Consider the following 24,830-nt stretch of genomic DNA (forward strand, 5'->3'; position numbering starts at 1 on the left):
ATTGTGATGGTCCACGATATTATTGTGAGACTTTTGATGATACGATGTCACAATATATCGGTTATTGTTACATCCCTAGTTGTAAGTATTCAGAAACCACCTTCATCATTCTGAAAGTAAATAGTATTTATCCCATGTGTGTTAGGGCTTTTTTAATATATTTTTGAGATCTTGACTTGTTGTTGCATTTGCTGGTGTGGCCAAAATAGACACAAAAACATGTTTAGAGCTGCAGTTACCTCTGAGATTTTTTTAGTTTTTAATAGTTTTATTCTGACCTGTAGTGTGCATCTGTCACAGTGAGTTGGACGGTCGTGTTTTCTCTCGAGCGTCATATGGTGTTTGTGTAGTGTTTTCTATTGTGTATCCAGGTGCAGTGAGTCCATAAGAGGCTTAAGACTGGACTCTGGTCTCAGCAGCTGCTCCTCGGGTCCTGAGCAGCTGCTCTGAGACCTGTGTGTGTCCAAGAGTATTTATCACAGTGTGCGGACTAAAATCTGGGGACCTGCATTCGTCATAGACACACAAATCAGGTCTTCATGGCGTAAAGTCTTTATTATTCGATCAACATCAGGTTAAGTTCAGATATGGGTTCAAATTAAGTCAAGATTTAGGAATAAGGCTGTCATTTTTTTGTTTGTTTTTTTCTATTTGTATTGGTTGACTTATTAAACTTTTATTTAGATTCTAAGGCAGACATGTCAAACTCAGGTCTGATTCATCAGCCGGTTTCATTTCGTAGAAACCGTCTGACCTCGCAGCGTTAGGACTCGTTCACTTGAAGGTAGACGGGTACTTTTTTATTTAACCAATCGCTGCTATTTGGTCGTGATGTATGTAATGTGCCGCTTACGAGGCTAACTGGTATATTAAGCTTTTCCCAAATCCTGTAGGAAGAAGGACAATAATGTCTTTCCCCTTGATAAAATTCACCAAACATTCTCTTTGTTCCGGCTTTAAATCCTCGATCTCGGGAATCGTTGCCAACACAATGTCTGGCTCTTCGCTGATTGGCTGGTGCCCGAACTCACACTTCCGGGATTTTTGTGAACCGTCTAGTGTATCCTGATTCCTGATCTAGTCACTGAAGAGGAATGAAAGTGAGTGGAGGCACTAGGTGGCGTCAGCCTGGCTAGTCAAACTCAGGCCTAGGGGTCAAATTTGGCCCACGATATAATTATATTTGGCCCGCGAGATCATATCAAATCTGTATTAGAGCTGGACCCTGGCTACAGATCGACTATAGAGACATTATTTATTTAAAATTTTGTTATTATTTTATATTTTGCTTGTTCTGGATTCAATGTTTAAGCAAAACTATTATTAAATTGTTATTTTAATAAGAAATTGCATATCTCGAAAGAAGAGAAAATATGCAGATATTTGTTGACATTTTTCAATAAATATTTAGTTTGGCCCTCGACTTAGTCCAGTGGCCCTCTGTGAAATTGAGTTTGACACCCCTGGTCTAAGGATTTGGGACAACAGCACAAAGGTTAATGAGGGAGTGAGTGAGTGAGCTGAGGATTTGGTATTTTTTGGCATTTAAATGTACAAAGGCAGATGCATAAATAGTTGTTTTTGCATGAGCTCCCCCTGCAGGTGTACTCCTGTTAGTGCAGTTTGGGTGAAATACACAGATATGGAAAAGTTTTGAGAGCTTTTGTAGGATTTGTGCGTGTGTGTGTGTTGATATGTGTGTGTGTGTGTGTGTGTGTGTATGTGTGTGTGTGTTGTGTATGTGTGATGTGTGTGTGTGTGTGTGTGTGTGTGTGTTTATATGTGTGTGTGTGTGTTTATATGTGTGTGTGTGTGTTATATGTGTGTGTGTGTGTGTGTGTGTATATATGTGTGTGTGTGTGTTGTGTGTGTGTGTGGATATGTGTGTGTGTGTTGTATATGTGTGTGTGTGTGTTATATGTGTGTGTGTGTTGTGTGTGTGTGTGTGTGTTTATATGTGTGTGTGTGTGTGTTATATGTGTGTGTGTGTGTGTGTGTGTGTGTTTATATGTGTGTGTGTGTGTGTGTGTGTGTGTGTGTTTATATGTGTGTGTGTGTGTTGTGTGTGTGTGTTTATATGTGTGTGTGTGTGTGTTTATATGTGTGTGTGTGTATGTGTGTGTGTGTGTGTTTATATGTGTGTGTGTGTGTGTGTGTTTATATGTGTGTGTGTGTGTGTGTGTGTGTGTGTGTATGTGTGTGTGTGTGTGTGTGTGTGTGTGATATGTGTGTGTGTGTGTGTGTGTATGTGTGTGTGTGTGTGTGTGTGTGTGTGTGTGTGTTTATATGTGTGTGTGTGTGTATGTGTGTGTGTGTGTGTTTATATGTGTGTGTGTGTGTGTGTTTATAGTGTGTGTGTGTGTGTTTGTGTGTTGTGTGTGTGTGTGTGTGTGTGTGTGTGCTATGTGTGTGTGTGTGTGTGTGTGTGTGTGTGTGTGTGTGTGTGTGTGTGTGTGTGTGTGTGTGTTGTGTGTGTGTACTGTGTGTGTGTTGTGTGTGTGCGTGTGTGTGTGTGTGTATATGTGTGTGTATATGTGTGTGTGTGTGTGTGTGTGTGTGTGTGTGTGTTTATATGTGTGTGTGTGTGCGTGTGCGTGTGTGTGTGTGTGTGTGTGTTGTGCGACTTAGACTCTGTGATGTGAGTGTAGAAGACGTGTCGTCCCAGTGAACTGCAGTTGACTCCAGACTCGAGCGCCACTGGCTCTACTTTTACATCCACACTCCAGATGTGATCATGATCTGATTTCTGCGGCGATCACATGATGAAAATGTAAATGTAAACTGTGAGTAATCTGACTTCTGTCTCTGTTCACGCCTGAGCAGGATTTCACCAAGAAAATTATGCAAAAAAGGATCAACTAATGTGAAAAAGGAGTGATTTTTAAATTACTTTTATTTTGCCTTCGAAAGCAACAGTTACTCTGAACATCCTCCTCTCTCTCCTCTCACTTCCTCTTCTTTTTCTTTCTTTCATGTCACCCCCTCTCTCTCTCCCCTTCCCTTCTTTCCCCCACCTTGTCTCTGTCTCTCTCTCTCTGCCTCCCTGCCTTTCATTCTCTCACTCCTCTCCCTCTCTCACCTCTTTTGTCTCTTCCTCCCCCAGTCACCTCCAGTCTCTCTCTCTAAAACCTTCAAATCAGGCAAGAAATCTAGGGGTAATAATGGACTCAGACTTGAACTTTAACAGCCACATCAAATCAATAACATCTGCAGCCTTTTACCATCTAAAAAACATAGCAAAAATCAAAGGTTTACTGTCTAAATCAGACTTGGAGAAACTTATCCATGCGTTTGTCTCCAGTAGATTAGATACTGTAATGTTCTGCTCACTGGTCTCTCCAAACGAGCTGTGAGACGCTGCAGAACATCCAGAACATCCAGAACATCCAGAACATCCAGAACGCTGCAGCTCGGGTCCTGACTCGAACTAGGAAGTACGAGCACATAAGTCCTGTGCTCAGGTCTCTGCACTGGCTCCTGTGGCTCAGACACTTTAAAGCAGCTCTGCTTGTACAAGTGTCTCCGTGTCCGAGCACCAAAGTCCATCTGTGACATGTTAGTGTCATATGAACATCTCACACTCTGAGGAGCTCAGGGACCGACCTCCTGCTGGTGCCCAGAGTCACGACTAAACAAGGGGAGTCAGAGTTTCAGGTTCATGCAGCTAAAACCTGGAACAGTCTGAACATGTGAGACAGACTCTTCTGTGACGCTGTTTAAATCCAGGTTCAAAACATTTCTGTTTAACTGTGCATATAACTGAAAGGTTTTCATTCTGCACTCTTCTCTCCAATTTATGTCTCTCTTTTTTAATTTTAATCTTCATGATTATTTATGTTTTGATTTGTTTTTATTATGATTTTAATGTATTTCTTATTCTGTAAAGCACTTTGAATTACTTTGTGTACGAATTGTGCTGTACAAATAAACTTGCCTTGCCTTATTCTCCTCTCTCTCCCTCTTTCTTTCTCTCCCTTCCTCCTCTTTTTCTTTCTCTCTCTTCCCTTTCATGCCACCCACTCCTCTTTCTCTCCCTCCTCTCCGTCTCTCCTTCTTTGTCTTCTTTCTCCCCCCTCCTGCTTCTCTTTCCCTCTCCCCTCCCTCTTTCTCTCTCCCTCCTCTTCTTTCTGTCTTTCTTTCTCTACCTCCCTCTTTTCCTCCTTACCTACCCATACTCTCTCTTCCCTCTCCCTCCTCCCTCTTCTCTCTCTTCTTTCTCTCTGTCTTCCTCCTCTCCCTCCCTCTTTTCCTTCCTTTCTTTCTTTCTTTTTTCTTTGACTACCTCCCTCTCTTCCTCCTTCCCATTCTCTCCCTCCTCTCTCTCTCCTTGCATCTTCTTTCTCTCCCTCCCCTCTACTCCCCCTCTCTGCTTCTTCTCTATCCCTTCTCCCTCTACTCTCCCTCTCCTTCTCTCCCTCCTCTTTGTCTTTCTTAATTTCTCTCCCTCCATCGCTTCCTCCTTCCCTCCCCGCACGCTCTCTCCCTCCCTCCAATTCTCTCTGTCTTGTCTCTTTCCGTCTTCTCTCTCTCCCTCCCTCCCTCTCCTGTCTCTTCTCTCCCTCTTCTCTATCCCTTCATTCTCCCTCTCTCCTCACTCTTTCTCTCTCCTGTCACTCTCTCTCCTTCCTCTTTCTTTCTTTTTCTTTCTTTCTTTCTCCCATTTTCTCCCTCGTCTTTCCCTCTCTTCTTTCTTCTCCTTTCTCTCTTCTCCCTCTCCCTCCCCTCTCACTCCCTCTTTTTTTCTCTCCGTCTCTCTCTTTCTCCCTCCTTTTTTCTTTCTTTCTTTCTTTCTTTTCTTTCTGTCTCCTCTTTCTCTTCATCCTTCCCTCCGCACACGCTCTCCCTCTTCCTCCTTTCTATTTACATTCTCTCTCTCTCCCTCCCGCTCCTTCTCTGTCTTCTTTCTCTCTCTGTCCACCCCTCCTCCCTCCCTCTCTTCTCTCTTCTCTTCTCTTCTCTTCTCTCTGTGTCATTGGCCGTCCCCGTCTCCTCACGTTTGACTGACAGCTCTGCTCGTCCAATCCCCCGCAGGGTCACATGCGTCGGGGGACCAGTGGCGTGTCGCGGGGGGCGGAGCTCGGGGCGGTGGGGCATCTGCAGGCTGAGATCCTCCACATGGACCTGATCGACGGAGGGGCCGTGGACTGCTCCGACGCCGTCACGGCCAAAGCCTCGTCCTCCTCGCTCGCCGCCCTGCCCGTCGCCAAGGAGACCGCCGCGCCGCCCGTCACCATGGATACGTACCGGCCCAAAAGACCCACCACCCTCAACCTGTTCCCCATCGTCCCGCGCACACAGGTGAGAGAAATACACCGTGTTTTTTTTGTTTTTTTGTGCTGGAACAGATGGTGTCTCGTCTCTAAACACTTCTTTGTGTTTAGTTTAATCAATCTGACTTTAATCTGTTGTTTAAAGCGCCAATTTTACCGCTATTTATGTTATAATATTGTTTCCTCGTCATCAAAAACATCTCCGGAGTTGTGTTTTGTTTCATTCGCACGTGTTTAACTCACAAACCCTGCAGATTTATTCGATTTATTTTATTATTTGCTCATTTAAAACAAGAAAACGTCAAACTCTGAGAGAGAAAAAATGCTCCTTTCCATCTCTGAGCAGGTGGAAAATACATTTAAAAAACAATTTACTAGTAGGGATGTAACAAAAACTGAAATATTGTGATATCGTATCGTCAAAGTTCTCATAATAATAACGTGGACCATCACAATATATCGAATTACAAGTGTCTTTGCTTAAATTAAGAGTTATGGTGTAGCAATAGTTTAAAAAAAGACAGAATAACTACATAGACCATGATCCTTTGCTCTATTTCAGTGCAGACTACAAGAAGAAATAACAGTTCTAACACTTTTAAGTCTTAGTTCTTTGGATTAAGTCTTGCATTTTAAGAAGAAAAAGTAGCATAATATTATAATATCGTATCGTGAGGTTCATACCGTGACCATATCGTATCGTAAGACTTGGATATCGTTACACCCCTAATATTTACACAACAACATTTCATCATTAACAGAGTCTCCTTAATATACGTGTGCAAAAATATCAAACTATCAATATATCGCGTTGTTTAATGTGATGATACAGCAGTCTGTGATATCGATACTGCATCGATATATCGCCAAGAGTATTTTTTGGTGTATTTTACTAAATTATTTTGTTACAGCGCTACAATTGTGTTGTTTGTTTAGTGAAGGGGAGTCAAACTCAAATTCACAGAGGGACAAAATTAAAAACTCAATAAAAAATCGTTGGTCAAACTAAATATTTATTAAAAAATTTCAACCACATCGGCATGTTTTCTCTTCTTTCCAGATATGTAATGTTAAAGCTTAATGTTTAATAATAGTTTTGCTTAAACATTGAATCCAGAACAAGCAAAATATAAAATAATAACATTTTTTTTTTAAAAAAATAATGTCTCAATAGTCTATCTGTAGCCGGCGGGCAGCTCTAATACATATTTGATACGATCTCACGAGCCAAATATAATTATATCGCGGGTCAAATTTGGCCCCCGGGCCTGAATCTGACATGTCTGCTTTAGAGGAAGGAAACTCGTTTATGCAACACATTTAACATTTTCACATGTGTGAATGAAACAAAACACAACTCCTGGTTTGTTTTTGAGGAGGAAACAGTGTTAGGCATATAACATGGGACCTTTAAAACTGTATTTATTGTCACGATACTGAAATTTCAAACCAGATTTTGATACTAAGGAAGTGGCAACACCATAATGACGATAAAAATGCTTCTTTTGTAGTAATAAAATGGCAATTTTCATACACAAATAACAATACTTTCTTTATGTTACCATGAGCTCTTCTGTTTGTTCTGATAAAGCTCAAAATGACTCTAAAACTGTTCAGGAAAGCTCAAATTTGTCCGTATCAATATCTGCTCAAAGTATCAAAGAGTATCTAGCTTCGATATTATATTAATATTGATTTTAGTATCGATTAGTATCCGATTCTTGATACTTTTGACAACCCTATTGCGCACAACACTTTAATAACTAACATGTAAGTGATTTTGGTCTGTTTTTACGATTTTCTTTTCTTTTTTTTTTTTTTTTTTAGCATATACATATTTTTGGCATCAGGATTTACCTTAATTAGTCTTAATAAAGCAAAATTTGTGATGTAATTCATAATTATGTCACTTACTGTCTACATTTAATTGTAAACCACTTTATTTTTTTTATTTTTTTTTTCATGTTTTTTTCAAGTGTAGTCTCTTTTTATAACTTTATAATAATACAATGAGTCTAATTTTGTTATACCAGTATAGTTTTCCTGTTTTAAATTGAAATACTTTAGATTAATTCAGTTTTTATGAAGCTTGAAGTTACATCGTGCAACTTTAAATCTGTGGATGCAAACAGATTCAGTATATTTTGTATGTTTAGGTGCACAAATTGTAGTTATCTTTACTCTGTTGCGGTCTGTCTGATGAGTTCAAACACAGAGTGAGGCTTGTTTGTGGTCAAAGCTGTGCTCAGCAGTGTTTCCTGTCCCGTAATTCCTCTTGTTTTTTTTGTTTTTTTTGCACAGAGGTTTGAATGGAGCGGTCTCTTTATCACTGTGGAGCGACTGTCTGTGCAGATCTGTTGTTACAGTTAAAGCGGTTTATACTCGCTCGGGTGACAGAAACGGCACAAATGTTTTTATGAACCAACACTTTTCAAATACAACATTCGTGGGTTTTCTATTTGGAGATTTTTTATTCAAAGCTGGCATTTTGACGTCAAATTTTTGAATATTTTGACTACATTTACTAAAACCACTACTGCAAAATAATAACTAAAAACCAAAAGTAAAAACTAGTTATTAGGGTTGTCAAAAGTATCGAAAATCCACTACTAGGGGTGTAATAGTACAAAAATCATGATTTGGTACAGACCTCGGTTTTGAGGTCACGGTTCAGTTCATTTTTGGTACAATGCTTGTTGTTTATTTGTGTTTTTATTTAACCAACACTTTGTTTTAACATTATACAAACGGGAAAATAAAAGAAATGCAAATAAGTTAAATAAAATGTTCTCAAATAAGCAACAAATGTATGAAATGTACTGTATTTTCCGGGCTATTAGACGCTCTGGATTATAAGACGCACTGTCATTAAATGGTCTATTTTCGAACTGTTTTCACAAATAAACCGCACCGGACTTTAAATGAAACACAACAGTTGGACGGGTCAGTGGTTTTGATTGTTTGGCGCGTTCACGGTGACCCTGGGCTTTGTTCAGTTGTGGCGTGTAGGGAGGGTGCTGTCTGGGACCAACGGATTGTCGGCGTGTTCGCAGTGACTCAGTTGTTCAGTCGTGTCTAGAAGTGGCACATTGGACTCGCTTTTTTCGGTTCGTTCCTCCGTTCCGTTCCTCGTCGGCGTGGAGCGATGAGTGTGTCTGTGGGTGTTTTTTTCGCTGTGCGGTCGCTGTCTGCTCCGTGTGTGTTTGCGTGTGCTGCGGGTGGTGCAGCTTTGTAGTTTACTGAAGTCGTACTGGGACACCTGAGTGGATTCGTGTATAGGGCCTCTGGATTGTGGGCGCGCAGTTGTTTTTTGATGTGGTTGGCGCGTCTAACAGCCCGGAAAATACGGAGCATGGCGATTCCGTGCTGGAGAAAGGTGAAAGTGAGGACTTTTGTGAGGATTCACGTGGTTCAGAGGGACATATTCAAGGTGGGGGGGGCAATTGTGGTGGGCCGCCATAACTATAAAGCACTGCGGGAAACTCTGTCACCCCAATCATGGACGAGTTCCCTCATGAATATTAAAGAGCCGAGCCTTTCGTATAGCTGCACAGGTAGTGGCAGAATGTAAACACACAAATTGCGTGAACTCACTCGTGCAAAGCCGCGCAGCGAACCAAATGTGCCGTACTGAAATGGTTCAGTGCGAATACATGTACTAGGGATGGGCATTCGATGAAATTTTCTTAATCGATCGTCGGAAGAATTAACGATCGATTATCGATTAATCATTAACGTTTTTATACTAAAATGATCATCATTATTATTACTATCTGCACTACTAACCTACATACATAAATTCAACTTTACGACATATAAACCGTAACGACTCTAGAGCCACATCAACCCGTTTGACATTATAATGTGTTTAATTCAGTTTTGCACAACTCTCACAGAAACGAAACTTAAAACCACATCGCTAATTTGCATAAACTCAGCGAAGATAAAACTACAGCTCTTGTGTCGCTGATGCGGTTCAACTTCTGTCGGATTAAAAGACATGACTCAGGTGAATACAGGTTAGTGTGATCATATTTGCGTTTGTCAAAACCAGGACACCGTACGGGGGAGGGAGGTGGGGACTCGTCATCCACATTGAGCGACTCTCACCTGGTAAAACTTTTTCCCACTGGACACCGAAACATATGTGCTGCTTTATACACTGTGCACATGGACTCACACTTGTCCCGAACGCAACGGAAAGTGTGGAATTTCTTGTACAAATCATCGTTAAATACGCATTTGTGCTTTGGTACGTTGCAGACTGACCGACTGTTTGTGTCTCGCTCCTTCTGATGCAGAGAGACACATGTACAGACCCTGTTTGGTCACGATACACACAGCAACCTACATTCGGTTTGTCGATTAAAATTAACGTAATCGATGAAATTCTTAGTGATCAATTATCGATTATTCGACTAATCATGCCCATCCCTAACATGTACCGTTACACCACTATCAGATAATAATCAGTTGTAAAATTGTATGGAAAATAGACTCTCACTTGAATTTGAGCAGGTATTGATACTAAAAAAGTCCCACACAGGACAGAGGACAGAAATGAATCTCTCCTGAATGTCTTTAGATTGATCTTGAGCTGTATCAGATCATTCTAAAGACATTCAGGTATAAGTATAAGAGCACATAGACCAGTTTACGTCCATGAACCACTGTGGAACTGACCTGGACCACTGAGGGATTACACAGACATAAGACCACATGGGAATATAAAAGAAAATACTACGATTTAATGTTGAAAATCACTTTCTATTGTCTAAAAAAAAGTGTGAGTTTTTAATGATCATGGTGGTATCAGAATAATACTCCAAAAACCAAAGTAAACACAGTCGTTAATGGATCCAGAGGCCGGTGAGGTCAGAGCGGATCTGTGTGCGTCTCTGGATGTTCTTTCCCCGTTTGAACAAAAGAGAAATTGTCCGTTCGGTTCGGCGCTCGTCTCTGAGCTGCTCAGACATGTGACTCTCAGAACACGCTGTTTATGTGGAAGATTATACACGCATTTTCCACGCGCAGACAGGGTCAAAACTGTTCCTGGGAGTGAATATAGGAGCCAGTTATTATAGAAATAAGGTCTCGCAGTTATGAAAAACCCAGATTTGTTGTTTTTGTGAGTTTATAATTACAATAAGAGACCGCGATACACACATTTCTACTTTTATCTTGTTATCTTTACTGTATTTGATAACTCTGCACCTTGCACTTCCCAGCTAAGACAAATTTCCCTTGGCTTATCTTGTCTTATCTCACAATTGCGTCTTATCTTATCACAGCGTTTTGAATTGACATAATATTCAAATCAAAGTCTACAATAGGTAATGTAATACACAGTGCAAATAAGAAAATGGTTCCGGTCAAGTGGTAACGGAGGGAAACAGGGGCAGATTTTTGACCTTCAAATGTCTCTTATTCAGAAACTAGAGGGACTATTGAAATAAGTAAAGTATCAGAATGTAGGAAAGAGTTACACTCCAACAGGGTCAAGTTAAACCTGTGATATTCTTTCAAGTTGTTGACAAAAAATTTAAAAACTCATGTCGGTAACGGAGGGAATGAAATATGCAGCACTTTTTGGGCAATAAATCCAAACAGTGATAACTCTTGGTTCTCACTTACATATCCTTAACAAACTGGTTTGAATATTTGCTTCATATAGTTTATCTTCATATAAAACCTCTTACTTTTTGAGTAATGAGATTTTTTATTAAGAAAGGTCATGGTAACGGAGGGAAAAGTAACAGAGGGAAAATTGTGCAGCAAGTAGAAGGTGCAGGATTTTACATAATTTGTCAGTTTTTTTCTTCTGAAAACTTTAATATTACTTCAAAATGAAAGGAAACTATTTCTATAAAATATGTCAGTCCTTCCAAGCAAATTTTTGTCATTTTAAATTTTTAATTTTTTTTAAATCATGTACCTTCATCAACAGTTCAAAGATGGAATAACACAAGATATGATGAAATACATCCATTTATTTACATGATTTTCAGGTCTTTGAAATTTGGGAAATAATTTTTGTTCCATGTTTCATACATGGTCTGTTTAAAACGTATGTAACTTTAGATCCAAAAACGGTACAGAAAAAGGTCAACAGTTTCATAAACTAGAGTACATATGTATCTGTTCAATACATTTGTACAAACAAATGTACAAACAATACATTTGTATTGAACAGATAGCATGTTTCCCTCCGTTACCACTTGACCGGATCCTGTGATACTGGAATCAGTATTGAGTATGAAATCAAGTTAGAAATTATGATTACTGAGTACAGTGACAACAGTAGCAGCCGGCCCCTCCCTGCTGTGAGGTTGTGCGTGTGGGTTTGACGTGGAGAGACTTTGTGGTTCATGAGTTACATAATAAAACACAGTGACATAACCGTGTCATTGTCCAGGCCCCCGATTCAGACGAGACGATTCAAGCAGAAAAATCAGATCAGAGACGAGAGAATGTAACTGAAGTCCATTCAGACGAGAGCTGGGACGGTTTGTGCTGCAACAGGAACGGAAAAAAAAAAAAACACACATTAAAGGGCCCATAATTACACTGTTTTCTGATCTGTGTTTTAATGTTTCTTCATCACAAACAAGTTGTGGAGTTGTGTTTTGGACCTGAAGTTTATGTTGTTTTAAAACTTCTGACTGGTATTATATTTCACGTTGTTTTGATACGGTTCAGTGAAAAACAAAGGGTAACTCATGGCTGCCATACTAAATCCACTAAGTTTGTGCAAAGTTCACATGAAAAACACCCATTTTACTAAAAACGGTGTAAATGTCGACACAAATGTAGCTCTTACACCAATTAGTTTAGTAAAATATACCTAAAAATACTCCTCACGATATATCGATACAGCCGCCCATGATAGCAATATCGTATCAGCACATTAAACGATACGATATATGGATATTTAGATTTTTTTGCACATTCTTAATTAGAACATGGGTTAAGAATCCGTGTATCATTCGTTTTTCAAAATAAAATCAAAAATAAGAACATGAAAAAAACAACTGTTTTCTTCATTATTTCTTCATTATTTCCCGTTTCCGTGACTTAAACTGTGATGCCGGACTTTTGCGCCGCATACGGACTGAACCAGGACTGAACCAGGACTGAACCAGGACTGAACCAGGACTAAACCAGAACTAAACCAGGACTACCAAGGCTGAGTGTCGGGACGGACCCGTAGGCGCGCTCATGTAGATTGTCGGGTGATCAGGACTGAGACCAGGACCAGACTGGGATCAGGACCCGGACCAGGACTCAGACCGGGACCAGGACCAGGACCAGGATATCCGGTTATCTATGTTATCCGTTTTTTTTTTTTTTTTTTTTGTTTGTTTTTTTTCATTTTAGTTTTGGAGACAAATAATGAAGAAAATAGTTGCTTTTTGACCCATCCATCCATTTTCTTCCGCCTATCCAGGGCCGTTTCGCGGGGACAGCAGTCTAGGCAGGGACTCCCAGAATTCCTTCACCCCAGACACTTCCTCCTGGCGTTCCCAGACCCCCCGAGAGACATAGTCCCTCCAGCGTGTCCTTGGTCTTCCCTGGGGCCTCCTTCCGCTTAGAGGCCCCCAGGTAATCAGAGCCCAGTTATGTCGCCCAGAATGGCGTTATCGGGCCCACACCCTGGACTCAGGCCTGGGGGGGGTGCTCGACGGCAAGCGCCTGGTGGCCCTTCTGTGGGCCCACCACCCGCGGGAGGATCCATATGGGGCCGGTGCAGAGATCTTGGCGGCAGTCAAAGGCGGGGCCTCGACGACCAGATAGCTGTTTTTTCGTTTTCTTATTTTTCGTTTTATTTTGAAAAACAAATGAACGAATGATACAAGGCTTCTTAAGGCTCACAAGAGTACATTTTTTGTTGAAAATCAAACACCTGAACAGGACCATGAATGCTTATATGGATCACAGGCTCCTAAAAATGTGTTTGTGCCGGTGTTAATACTAAAAAAAAATCATAAGCACAGGAGAGAAATGAGCAGAAACCTTTGTGATTTTGAGCTGTATCAGAACAAGTATAAGAGCACAAAGACTCGTAGGATTACGCTGATATAAAATAAAACAAAGTAATGATTTAATGTAGAAAATCACATTCTTTTCTGTTGTCTAAATAAAGTAAAGAGGTTTTTTTTTTCGTCTGCAGGTCAGTGGGTCAAAATCTGCATACACAATAAACAAACACAAACAGTAGTAATCTGAATTCCCCTTTCTCGAGTTTAACACCACAGACCCGTCATACGCTGTGACCGGGCGTTTGTTTACCCACAATGCACCGCCCTCCCCGCGATGCTGTGAGTCAGTGTGTTTCCATGGCGACGCTCACGCACATCATGACTCATCGTTATTTTCAATCCATCTTCGTCACTGGAGTTTCCTCTTCCTCCTCCTCCTCCTCCTTCTGTCTCTCCTCTAAGGACGAGCGGTGCCAGATTTAGTGAGCGAGTGGGTTTGAGCTCGAACTGAGTAAAAATAAAACACGAGGAGGTGGTTTTATTGGTGAAGTTTGCATGTTCTTCCTCTGTCTTATTGGACTTCTTTTGTATTTTTGTCACGATACTAAAATTTCAAACTTGATTTATACTGATTCCGATACCATAATTATAAAAACAGAATTGCTACGTCATGGAAATCCTGGAAAAGTCATGGAATTTTAGTATCTCTTTCACACAACTACAGTGTTTTGTTAAGTTATCATGAGGCTATTATGATTATTTCTGAACGTTTATTTAAAAGAGACAACAATAAATGCACTGACAGGATTTTGAATGTTAAAAAAATATATAATACCAAACCATAAGGTGAGTGGAATGGTTAACATTTCATATTTAGCCCTAAAAGTCTGATCAATTCTACACATGTAGGTGCCGTAAAGCGGAAAACTCACTTTAGGTCATAAGAAAGTCATGGAAATGTTTAGAAATTTTGTCAGTGAAAATGAGTGGGAACCTGTAATAAAAAAAAAGATCTTTTCTTCATTTTAAAGATTGATTTCTGTCCTGTGAATGTGACTTTTTGGTATCGAGACCTGCTCAAATGAGTATCTAGTTTCGATTCTAATTGTAGTATCGATTCTGATTTTTTATATTTTTGACGACCTTATTCTCTCGGTACTCCAGATTTCCCCCATCGACCTAAAACATGCACAGTAAATCAATCCTTGAAAGTTGAAATTTTGGTATTACTGACCAAGATCCAAGCTGAAGATCTGGAGAAAGGTCTCTAGTATTTCCTCCTCGCATTTAACTTCTGATAAGCAACTGACTGTCTCTACAAAAGTCTTCACTCCATTCAGAATTTTCTTTTGACATTTTCCAATAGGCTCTATTCACGCTTACGTCACAAAACAGGAAGAAACCTTTGTAGTTTTGTGTACCCTTTGTGATCTTGGAGACACTAGTAGTCCTTTATGACTTAGGTTTAAAGGTTGTATGGAGGATTTTTTTAAATATTTTTTTCAAATTGTCAATGAAAGTTAAAAATAGAATTATAAAGAAGAAGCAGCCTTGTAATCATGATGACCAAAAAAAAAAAAAAAAAAGAAAAGAAAAATCTATCAAGTGTGGATGTAGTGAGGGCAGATAAACATCAGCCAATAGAAAACAAGGCTACCTCTTTATCTATTGGCTGTTAGGTTGTCAATCAAATTCCCTACTTTTCTAGCGTCGCTGACTTGCCGACGGGCTGGGATTGTGTGGTTTATGTTCGCGGTTCATGTTTAGCGGTTCTTGGCATCTTTTTTGAACTGTAGCTCTCAGTTTGCACAAATTTTGTTTTAATGGCTGAGAAGAATTCACGACCGGTTAGCCACAAAAGAAAGTCAGTTTTTGACGTTGCTAAAAGAAGAAGAGAAGGGGAAAAGGTGCGAAGCGCAACATTTAAAAAAGGACATTTCTCTTTCCTTGGAAAATCTTCTATACAACCTTTAAGAGACTGGTTTGGTCTTTGTGTGTGTGTGTGTGTGTGATATAATTTGTACCTTTTATTTCTGTCAGCTTTATCTTTTTTGGTTATACATTTCACTATTCTGTTGAGAACCTTGCCAATCCTGGTAAATATCCTCTTTTTGTTAGTTACCTTAAATTGTGTTTAACTCGATTATAACTTTAGTTTTACCATTTTACGTCTTGGTTCTTTGTTACTTCCCCTGTCCGTAGCAGAGCTGGGTTGTAACATACGTTTTCAGATTTAAGAGATTAAAGCTACCATCTGTTTGTGTCAGGTTTGTTTTTTTTGTCACCAGTAGATGGCAGAGGCAAAAAAACAAACAAACCAAACTTCATCTCTGATCAGAACAAAACTGGCACAATATCATACAGAATGTAGATAGTAAAAAAATACAGATAGTAAGAAAATACAGCAGAGGCGGGTCGGTCAGTCTAAATACAATTGGTAGCTTTAATAAACAGTAATGTCCTACCTTTTTGCTATTTTTGGAAACATATATTTACACCAATTTCTGTGTTAAATCTTACTACCGTATTTTCTGAACTATAAGTCGCTCCAGAGTATAAATCGCACCAACCAAAAAATGCGTAATGAAGACGAAAAAAACATGTATAAGTCACACTTTTTGGGGGAAATTTATTTTATAAAATCAGAGACCAGGAACCAACATTTCATCTTAAAAGTCAAGTTCTAATAAAAACAACAGAACAGAGAACAACAGACTGTTAACGTCACATATGAACAGTTCTTCAGATAAACTATAACATAAAAACAACAGAACAGAACAAGTTTAACAAACTCTCCATCTCACTCCAAATCACTAAATCCATTCAATTCTTCATCCTCGGTGTCACTTCTGAGCAACTCCGCGACCTCCGGAGGTAAACAGAGCGCCGCTTCCTCTTCTGTGTCGCTGTCGTCAGACTCAGCATCAGTTCCAGTTAGAATTATTCCGGCCTTTCTGAATCCCGACAGGATGGTTTTGGTGTCAATGAAGTTCAGGCTTTGTCCATCCATCCAGTGACTTCAGGAAAGTTTCATGGTGCATCCTCCAGGTCGTCACAAGTTTCTCGCTCACTCCAAACTTTCTTTCTGCTGCTTGATTACAGTTTTCGGCTGCAGATTTCACTACTTACAGCTTGTAATCTGCAAAATAGGATCAGTCGTCTTTATGTTTGTTTAAATGTTACGTTTTCAGTGGTGCAGAAGTAACGGTGCGATCGACTGACACGATTCAGACAGGACAGAGGCTCTTTCTGCAGGAGACATGAGCAGTAGAGTAAAGTGACAGTGGTACAGGAGGAACAGGAGCAGCAGATACTCACACACAAGACTAGAGCGCCCTCTTGTGGCTGTCAGTGTGAAAATTTTAATATATAAGTCACACCGAAGTAAATCCAAAACTATGAAAAAAAAGTGTAACTTATAGTCCAAAAAATACGGTACAAATTGGTAGCTTTAAGTAACAATAATGTCCTAACTTTTCACTATTTTTGGAAACGTATTCAAAGTTAAATCGTACAAGATTAAATACACTAACAATGTTCCATAATATTTTCTCTTACAACATGCTGAAAAGTTTCTTTTCTTTTTATAACTTCACTGGTTGCTGATCCGTGTTAGTTCCCAGACTATTTAAAACCTCTCATTTGTCAAATTCGTACGTACTTTTTCACGTTCTATCCTTCTCTGTGTGAGGTGACTGAGTCTGAAAAGTTCCCGTTCCCTTTAAATTCTTGTCACGACTGAGACAAAAGCCTGTGCTCGCTCGTGTGAAAAGAGGGCTCAGGCTCAGCTCAGTCCGCCCCTGTCTGTCTCACTGAGGGGGATCAGGCCCTGGTCCGGTCTCTGTTCAGACTACTCTTCCCGCATGCTTTCAGGGTGTATTTATAACTTTTTTCACGAGTTTGCTGATATTTAAAACCGTCTCTTCCTCTTTGTGCACTTCCTGTAGGACACTCTGAACAATAACTCCTTTGGAAAGAAGTTCAGTTGGCAGGAGAAGGTGTCTGGGTCGTCTCCACAGAAAACCGGTGAGTCTGACTTGTTTTTTGTAAAATGTGAAGTTTAAAGATCTCGTATTACGCTATTTTCTGACCTGTTTTATTTGTAGTATTGTTTCCTCCTCAAAAACACACTTGGAGTTTTGTTTGTTTCATTCACACCGTGCGTATTTAGACTTTAGAGCTCATTTGTCAAACTGAAAACACTCCTTGTGACGTCATGTGGTAATACAGGGAGTGTTCCATTGTGTTTTTAAACTCCACACACCTTCACTAGAATCATTTGGACAATTTTAGCCCTGGGATTGCCAATCTCTACTGAATAAAAGGTAAAAGGAGCTGTGAATTTGAGAACTACTACTTTGTAACATCACAAGGTAGAAAAGAGCATTTTGAGCTTTGGAGATGTAGACAGATTAATAATAAAATGTTACCGTATTTTTGGGACTATAAGGTGCACTTAAAATCCTTCAAGTTTCTCAAAAATCGACAGTGCGCCTTATGTATTAATTCTGGTTGTGTTTACTGACCTCAAACTGATTTTATGTGGTACACGGCGCTCAAAAATCTGTCAAAATGTTTTAGTAAGACTTTGGTAAACTACGAAGATGCACCGGTGTTGGATTGTCGGAGCATTACGGCGAGTCTTGCGGAGTAAGTGAGTTGTGTCCTTTAGTCCGACAGAAGCTGAACCACATCAGCTCACAAGAAGCAAACTGTTTTTTTCAGTGCTTATAGTTTATGCAAATTAGTCACGTGGTTTTAAGTTTCGTTTCTGTAAAACGCAAACAAATGTGCGCAAAGCTGCTTTAAACATGTTTTTACTCAGTGTATATTTGAGTCCTTCTCGTAGGAAATAAAAAAAAAACGAACTTAAATGATCCACCCACATTCACATTCATAAAACGCCGGGCAAATTACGCCACGATCTGCCAATGGATCATGGACGCCTGGACTAAGGGATCAGTTTCAAGTGTCGTCCGTTTGTTTTGCTTAATGCGCCTTATAATCCGGTGCGCCTTATGTATGAAAACAGACGAGAGAATTCAACGTTATTGATATTGCACCTTATAGTCTGAAAAATACGGTACTCAAACGTGTTAACAGAGTTTGGTCCAAAGTCTTTTATCGTGTGAGAACAGGACTCCAGCATTGAAAAAAGAAGCTGAATTCAATGATCGTGTGTTTGTGAATGAGAGCTCTGTCAAATGTTCTGAGAAAGATCCTGAGAACTGTGATTGAACTGAAGTAAAACCACTGAAAAAAAAAACAACTTAACAACTCCTTTTACCTTTAGTTCAGTAGGGATCGGCAATTCCAGGCTTGCAAATGATCCAAACGATTCTAGTGAAGGTGTATGGACTTTAAAAACACAGTGAAGCACTTCCTGTATCACCACAAACAACAGAACTCAGCCTAAATCTGCAGGTTTGTGTGTTAAACATGGGTGAATGAAACAAAACACCACTCTAGGGCTGTTTGTGATGAAGAAACATTATAAAATAGATCGGAAAATAGTGTAATATGGACCTTTTTAAATCTTTTTTTGTTTTACTTTTTCACTAGGTTTAAGGACGGATCAGTTTATAATTAATTCCACTTTACTCTGCAGTGTTTGATGGTTTAACAAAACACCCTTGTCGTTTATATCAATCTTAAAATACTGAAATAAAATGAAATGTTAACGTTTTTACATAAGGCCGAGCAGTCTGCAACAAAGGCAGTGTTGGAGAGTAACAGATTACATGTACCGGAGTTATGTAATCAGAGTACAAATTATGAGTAACTGTATTCAGTTACAGTTACTGTTTAAGTGAGTGGTAATTAGATTACAGTTACTTGGTTGAAATACATGGATTACACAGTGGTATTTTCCTGTTTTCATATTTTGGGCTATATCGTCTTTTTTTTTTCGGTAATTCCACTCTTTGCCAGACACTAAACCGGGTCTAAAACCAGGTCTAAACTAGGACTGAATCAGGACTAAACCGGGACTAAACCGGGACTAAACCAGGTCTAAACCAGGTCTAAGACCAGGTCTAATAGGTCTGAACTAGGACTAAATCAGGACTAAACCAGGACTAAACCAGGACTAAACCAGGACTAAACCAGGTCTAAAACCAGGTCTAAACTAGGTCTAAACTAGGACTAATTCAGGACTAAACCAGGTCCAAACCATGTCTAAACCAGGTCTAAATCCAGGTCTAAACCAGGACTAAACCAGGACTAAAACCAGGACTAAAACAGGATTTAACAGGACTAAACCATGACTGACTGTGTCTCCTCTTCTTCTATCAATAATATTTTTAATTTGGCTCAGTAAAGTCTGGGCTTTTTATTTTCTTTTAGCAGACAAATATCTTATGTGAAGATTTCCTCGTCTTTGCTTCTCTACAGAAAATCAAGTAATCCAAAGTATTCAGATTACGTTACTCACTTTAAGTAATTTAATGGATTACGTTACAAACTACATTTTGGGGTGTGTAATCTGTAATCTGTAGGGGAATACATTTTAAAAGTCACCTTCCCAACACTGAACAAAGGCAACAAAAGGCATAATATCATCCAGCGTTGCGTCAAAGCCAGAGTTATGTAATCCTGACTCAGTGTATGTCTCAGTGCTGTGGGCTCTTCTGTCTCACATTCACAGATCAGTGTAGTGACATGGGCCTTCGAACCTGAGGGGAGAAGTGTACTAACGTCTGAATACTGCGAGTGTACAGACACAGACAGGGCTGCTCTGGGCCGTGGACGTGAGGAACTATAGGCTGAGCTGCTATAGGTGCTGCGCTGTTCAAAGAGAGAGGTTTCATATTACTGAGAATGGTTCACATTTAAATACATAGCAGTGTAGTTGGCCTTCTTTAGTAAGCCAGGGCCAAAGAATCCACACTCTAAATGAGCTAATTTGAGCAGGCATTGACACTGCAACTTTAATGGGCAGGAGAGCTACTTGGATGTACAGAGATTGTGCCAAACTGGTCAGGATTAACCAGGCCGGTGCCACCAAGTGCCTCCGCTCAGTTTCATTTCTCTCCAGTGACTAGGTCAGGGATCAAAATACACTATACAGTTTGCAAAAACCCCAGAAGTGCAAGTTTGAGCACCAGCCAGTCAGCAATGAGCCATACATTCTGTGTTGTCAACGATTCCCGAGATTGAGGATTTAAAGCCGGAACAAAGAGAATGTTTGGTGAATTTTATCAATGGGAAAGACGTTATTGCCCTTCTTCCTACGGGATCTGGGAAAAGCTTAATATACCACGTAGCCCCAATAGCGGCGCGATACATACGTCACGACCAAAAAGCAGTGATTGGTTAAATGATAAAAAGTACCCACCTACGGTCGAGGTCAGACGGTTTCTGTGAAGTGAAACCGGCTGATGAATCAGGATACTTAAATGCAGGGACCAGGCTCAAATACAAAGCTGAGAAAGCCGAGGCACTCAAAAAGTACAAAATAATAAAAGGCTTTAATACCACAAGGCAGATCAAGTTAAAATAACATCAAAATGATTGATTTTAACTTCATTTGTCATGTGCTATTAAACACTTTTAATTATTTTGTACTTTTTCAGTGCCTCGTTTTTTTCAGCCATTGACACTGATTTGATTCAAAACTGAACAGACACAACACTGACTTTTAATTATGGCATGTAACTTTTTTTTAAAAAGTAACTTTTCTGAACTGTCTGAGCTGTTTTAAACTGTTTGCAGTGGTCCAGTTATTCCTCACTTACCTTATGCATTCTGAACATCCTGCTATTTCCTGAGAAGTTTAGTACTTTTCTCAGCTCTCAGAGTTTTGCTGTGACAGTAAAGTTAACAAAAACTTCCTGCCTTGCAGGAAGACGTATTTTGAGTTCAAAAGCTGATTATACAATACATTTGTACTGGGGCAAGACAACTATTCCTCCAATATATGGAAAAAAATAAAAATCTGGTTAAACCCGTATTCCTTGGATTTTAAACAGCAGACAAACATTTTACATTATCAGGTTTTCAAAACATAAAATGCTGTGTTTCACAAGAATATGAGGGTCTGTCCATAAGAAATCAGCTGTTTTCATGGAATCTCCCCTACGAACTACAAATAATCTCCACTTGTCTTCCCTTATAACAAACAGTTAGAGTTTAAGGCGATTAAAGGGGTAATTAAAACTTGCTAGCAGGTGGAAAAGTACCTAAGTTCCACCAAAAATGACCCATGAGACTCATTTTCAAAAATTTTGTTTGAAATAAACAATGCTAAAGTTTCTCTGGTAAAAATTTTATCAACATCCATCTGTGCCCACGTGGGGAATCAAGGGGCCAAAGAAGGGGCCAAGAAGATCACATTTGGTCTGTGTCCATGTTTGGGACTCTACACCATCCACATGAAAGCTCAGAATAGTGTGAGATTGTTGTCAGAAATGGTCATTCTCTCAAATATTCAGGTTCTGCAGTTAGTTTGTAAATATCTGCTTGGAGTAAATGAATCTGGGACCTCAAAAAAAAAAAAAAAAAGAAAAAAAAAAAAAAAAAGCAGCAAACAATTCTTTAGATTTTGGGGTCCCACAGCTCCCCATTTAAGATACCTAATATTTGACAACAGATTTATCATTTATGACTAAAATCTATAATAATACACATTTTTAGCTTCCTAGCTCAATTTTTTTATGAAGTTATGGTCTTTCAAAAATGCTTATAAATTAAGGTTTCTGAAAAAGTGGGCATGGACCCAAAATTTCAACAGGCCATAACTCAGGAACGACAGAAGGAGAATGAAGGGATTGAGCTAAAATTTTAGATTTTTTCATTTGATAATTTTTTTAATTTTTAGAATTTTTTCAGCCAAATCAGCCAACTTTTTTTTTGGATTCTAATCGTGTTTTTGCTCCTTTTTTTTTGTTGTTCCAGGTGAGCGGACTCCGCCTCGAGAGCACAGCTGTCTGAGCGACGAGGATAAAGTCCAGTCGGCTCAGACCAAAGACAGAGGCACCTCCACCGACGCCCCCTGCAGGCACAACCACACCTCGCACTCCTCCTCCTGCTCCTCCGCTCGCTCCAAAGACAAACCCCCCGCCCCTCCTCCCCGCCCCAAAACTACACCCCCGCCCCGCTCTACCCGACCAACAAAACCTCCACCGAACCTCCACGCGCCGAACCCACGGAGGAGATATACCTGACCCCGGTCCAGCGCTCTTCGTCCGGGGCCCTCGACTCCGCCACCGCCGCTCCGGACCGGCCGTTTCTCTCCCAACAAACCGAGCAGGGACGCATGTCTATAAGCTCGGACACGGAGGGACCCCCGCCTTACCAGCCTCTGCCGGACAGAACGGACCAGTGCATTTTCGAAGAGGACGAGATCTACATTCCCCCTCCTTCCTACGCCTCCTGTGTGGAATCGCTAATAACCCCGCCGCACGGATCCTCCATCGCGTTGGATTTAAGCTTGAAAACGTCTGGACTCGGAGCGTTCAGAGTCGGATCGTCCGTGGAATACGTCGACGCTACCGACGACAGCTACTGCGGAGAAGACGAAGATGTAGATAGAATCATGATGGAAGGCAGACGGAAAAGCAAGGAGCAACAGGCGTTATCGGCGTCGCTAAGGACTTCCATGAGCCCCGAGGCGAGCGGGCTGACGTACGATTCCGTGAAATACACCCTAGTGGTGGACGAACACGCGCAGCTGGAACTCGTGAGCTTGCGGCAGTGCTACCAGGGCTACAGCGACGACAGCGATTCGGCGACGGTTTACGATAATTGCGTTTCTTCGCCGTACGAGTCGGCGCTCGGCGAGGAGTACGAAGACGAGGACGAGGAGGTGGACAGCGCGCAGATGGGCGGAGTCATTAGAGAAGGGACCGCCTGTTTGTCCGACGACTCCTCCACCGACGGAGATCTGCACTTCTCCAAAAAGTTCCTGAATGTGTTCCTCAACGGAAGATCGAGCTCCTCCAGTAAGTAGCACGAACGTTTGGATCAGTTAAAGCAGGGGTGTGAAGCTCATTTTGGTCCGGGGGCCGTATCCAACCTACTCTGATCCTAAAGGGGCCGGATCAGAAAACTCATGGCCTAAATAGCAATAAGTTAAAATATTTGTGCAGAGAAACGCAAATCTATTACAGAAATCTTTTTTAATTGATGAACTCTTTCTTTTACAAAATATTATAATATCATGAACAACCTGAAACTTTAACAAAAATGCAGTTTCAACACAATATTTTAACATGAACTTGTACGCAAATAGGAATAAGTCAATTTTTCTTGTAAAATCCTGCACTCAGCTCCACTTTTCTCATTTTTGACATTTTTCTGATGAGGGTGTCACGGTCAACAGTCAAAACGATCGTCCTTTTAGAGCGTTTGGAAAGAGACAAGTCTTCATTTGTGCTGCTCTGGTGGGAGGGGCCACGTACAGAGACGCTGGAGACGCTGATATGATAAACACCACAGAAAATTACCAATATTTTAATAGAAAATATAATTAAAATATTTTAGTAGAAAATCAGCCGAGGGCCAGATTAAAGGTCTTGAAGGGCCGGATCCAGCCCCCGGGCCGTATGTTTGACACCCGTGAGTTAAAGGTTCTGTATTATGCAAAACTGACTCTTGTGAGCTTTAAGTCATGTTATAAAATTGTTACCTCCTCAAAAACAGACCTGGAGTTGTGTTTTGTTTCATTCACACATGTTTGAGTAATCCTGGTTTGTTAGTCTGTCTACATTCCAAAGCTCAAAATGCTGTTCCACCTTGTGATGTCATGAAGTTGTAGTTTTCAAGTTAGCAGCTCCTTTTACATTTTGTTCAGTAGAGATTTGTAATCTCAGGTCTGAATTTATCCAAATGATTGTACTGATGATGGGGTGTAACAATACATAAAACCATGGTTTGGTCCGTACCTCGGGTTTGAGGTCACGGTTCGGTTCATTTTCGGCACAGCATGGGAACAAAATGGAAAATAATTTGCTTGTTTATTTTAGTTTTTATTAAACAGTTTGTTTTAACATTATACAAAGGGTAAAATTAAATAAATGCAAAGTGCTGCTTGGTAATACTAATAAGTTAAATAAAATATTCTCAAACAGGTTAGATTGCTTTATTCGTACCCGTAGGTAAATTTGTTTTGTAGATTTGAGAGGCTGGTCCCACATTTCACATGTCACTCAGCCGCATCATCAATAAACACGCATAGAACACAGTCACAAAATAAAGTGTTACAAATAAGCAACAAATATATGAAATATTATCAAAAACTAATTTCTTGTAAACAGTAAACAAAACTTTTCAAAAAGTACAGCGCAGCACTAACAGTTCCTGGATGAAGAGCCGAGCCTTCCTTGTAGCTGCACATGTAGTGGCAGAATGTAAACACAGACAAATTGTGCGAACTCACTCATGCGCAGTCGTGCAGTGAACCGAACGCCCCGTAACGAAACAGTTCGGCATGAATACATGTATTCTCGTAGGAAATAAAAAAACAAACTTAAACATTCACCAAGAAAGGGAGGCAATGCCGGCCGAGTTACTGAATGGATACCTGGGCTAATGGATCAGTGTCAAGTGTCGTCCGTTAGTTTCACTTAATGCGTTTTATAAT

The 24,830-nt window shown here is 40.2% G+C and overlaps 1 protein-coding gene across 1 annotated transcript in view; it reads left to right on the plus strand.

Annotated features, from left to right (window-relative positions):
- Window positions 1-24,830, plus strand: part of mapk8ip1b (mitogen-activated protein kinase 8 interacting protein 1b) — a 143,969-nt gene that overhangs the window by 91,975 nt on the left and 27,164 nt on the right. The window contains 4 exon segments of the mRNA XM_055154287.1: window positions 5,032-5,298; window positions 17,197-17,275; window positions 22,145-22,315; window positions 22,318-23,190. Of these exon segments, the coding sequence (XP_055010262.1) occupies window positions 5,032-5,298; window positions 17,197-17,275; window positions 22,145-22,315; window positions 22,318-23,190 (1,390 nt within the window).

Source organism: Boleophthalmus pectinirostris, unplaced genomic scaffold (assembly GCF_026225935.1).
Source record: "Boleophthalmus pectinirostris isolate CB_2022bp ecotype Guang Dong unplaced genomic scaffold, ASM2622593v1 HiC_scaffold_19, whole genome shotgun sequence".
Taxonomy (NCBI): Eukaryota; Metazoa; Chordata; class Actinopteri; order Gobiiformes; family Gobiidae; genus Boleophthalmus; species Boleophthalmus pectinirostris.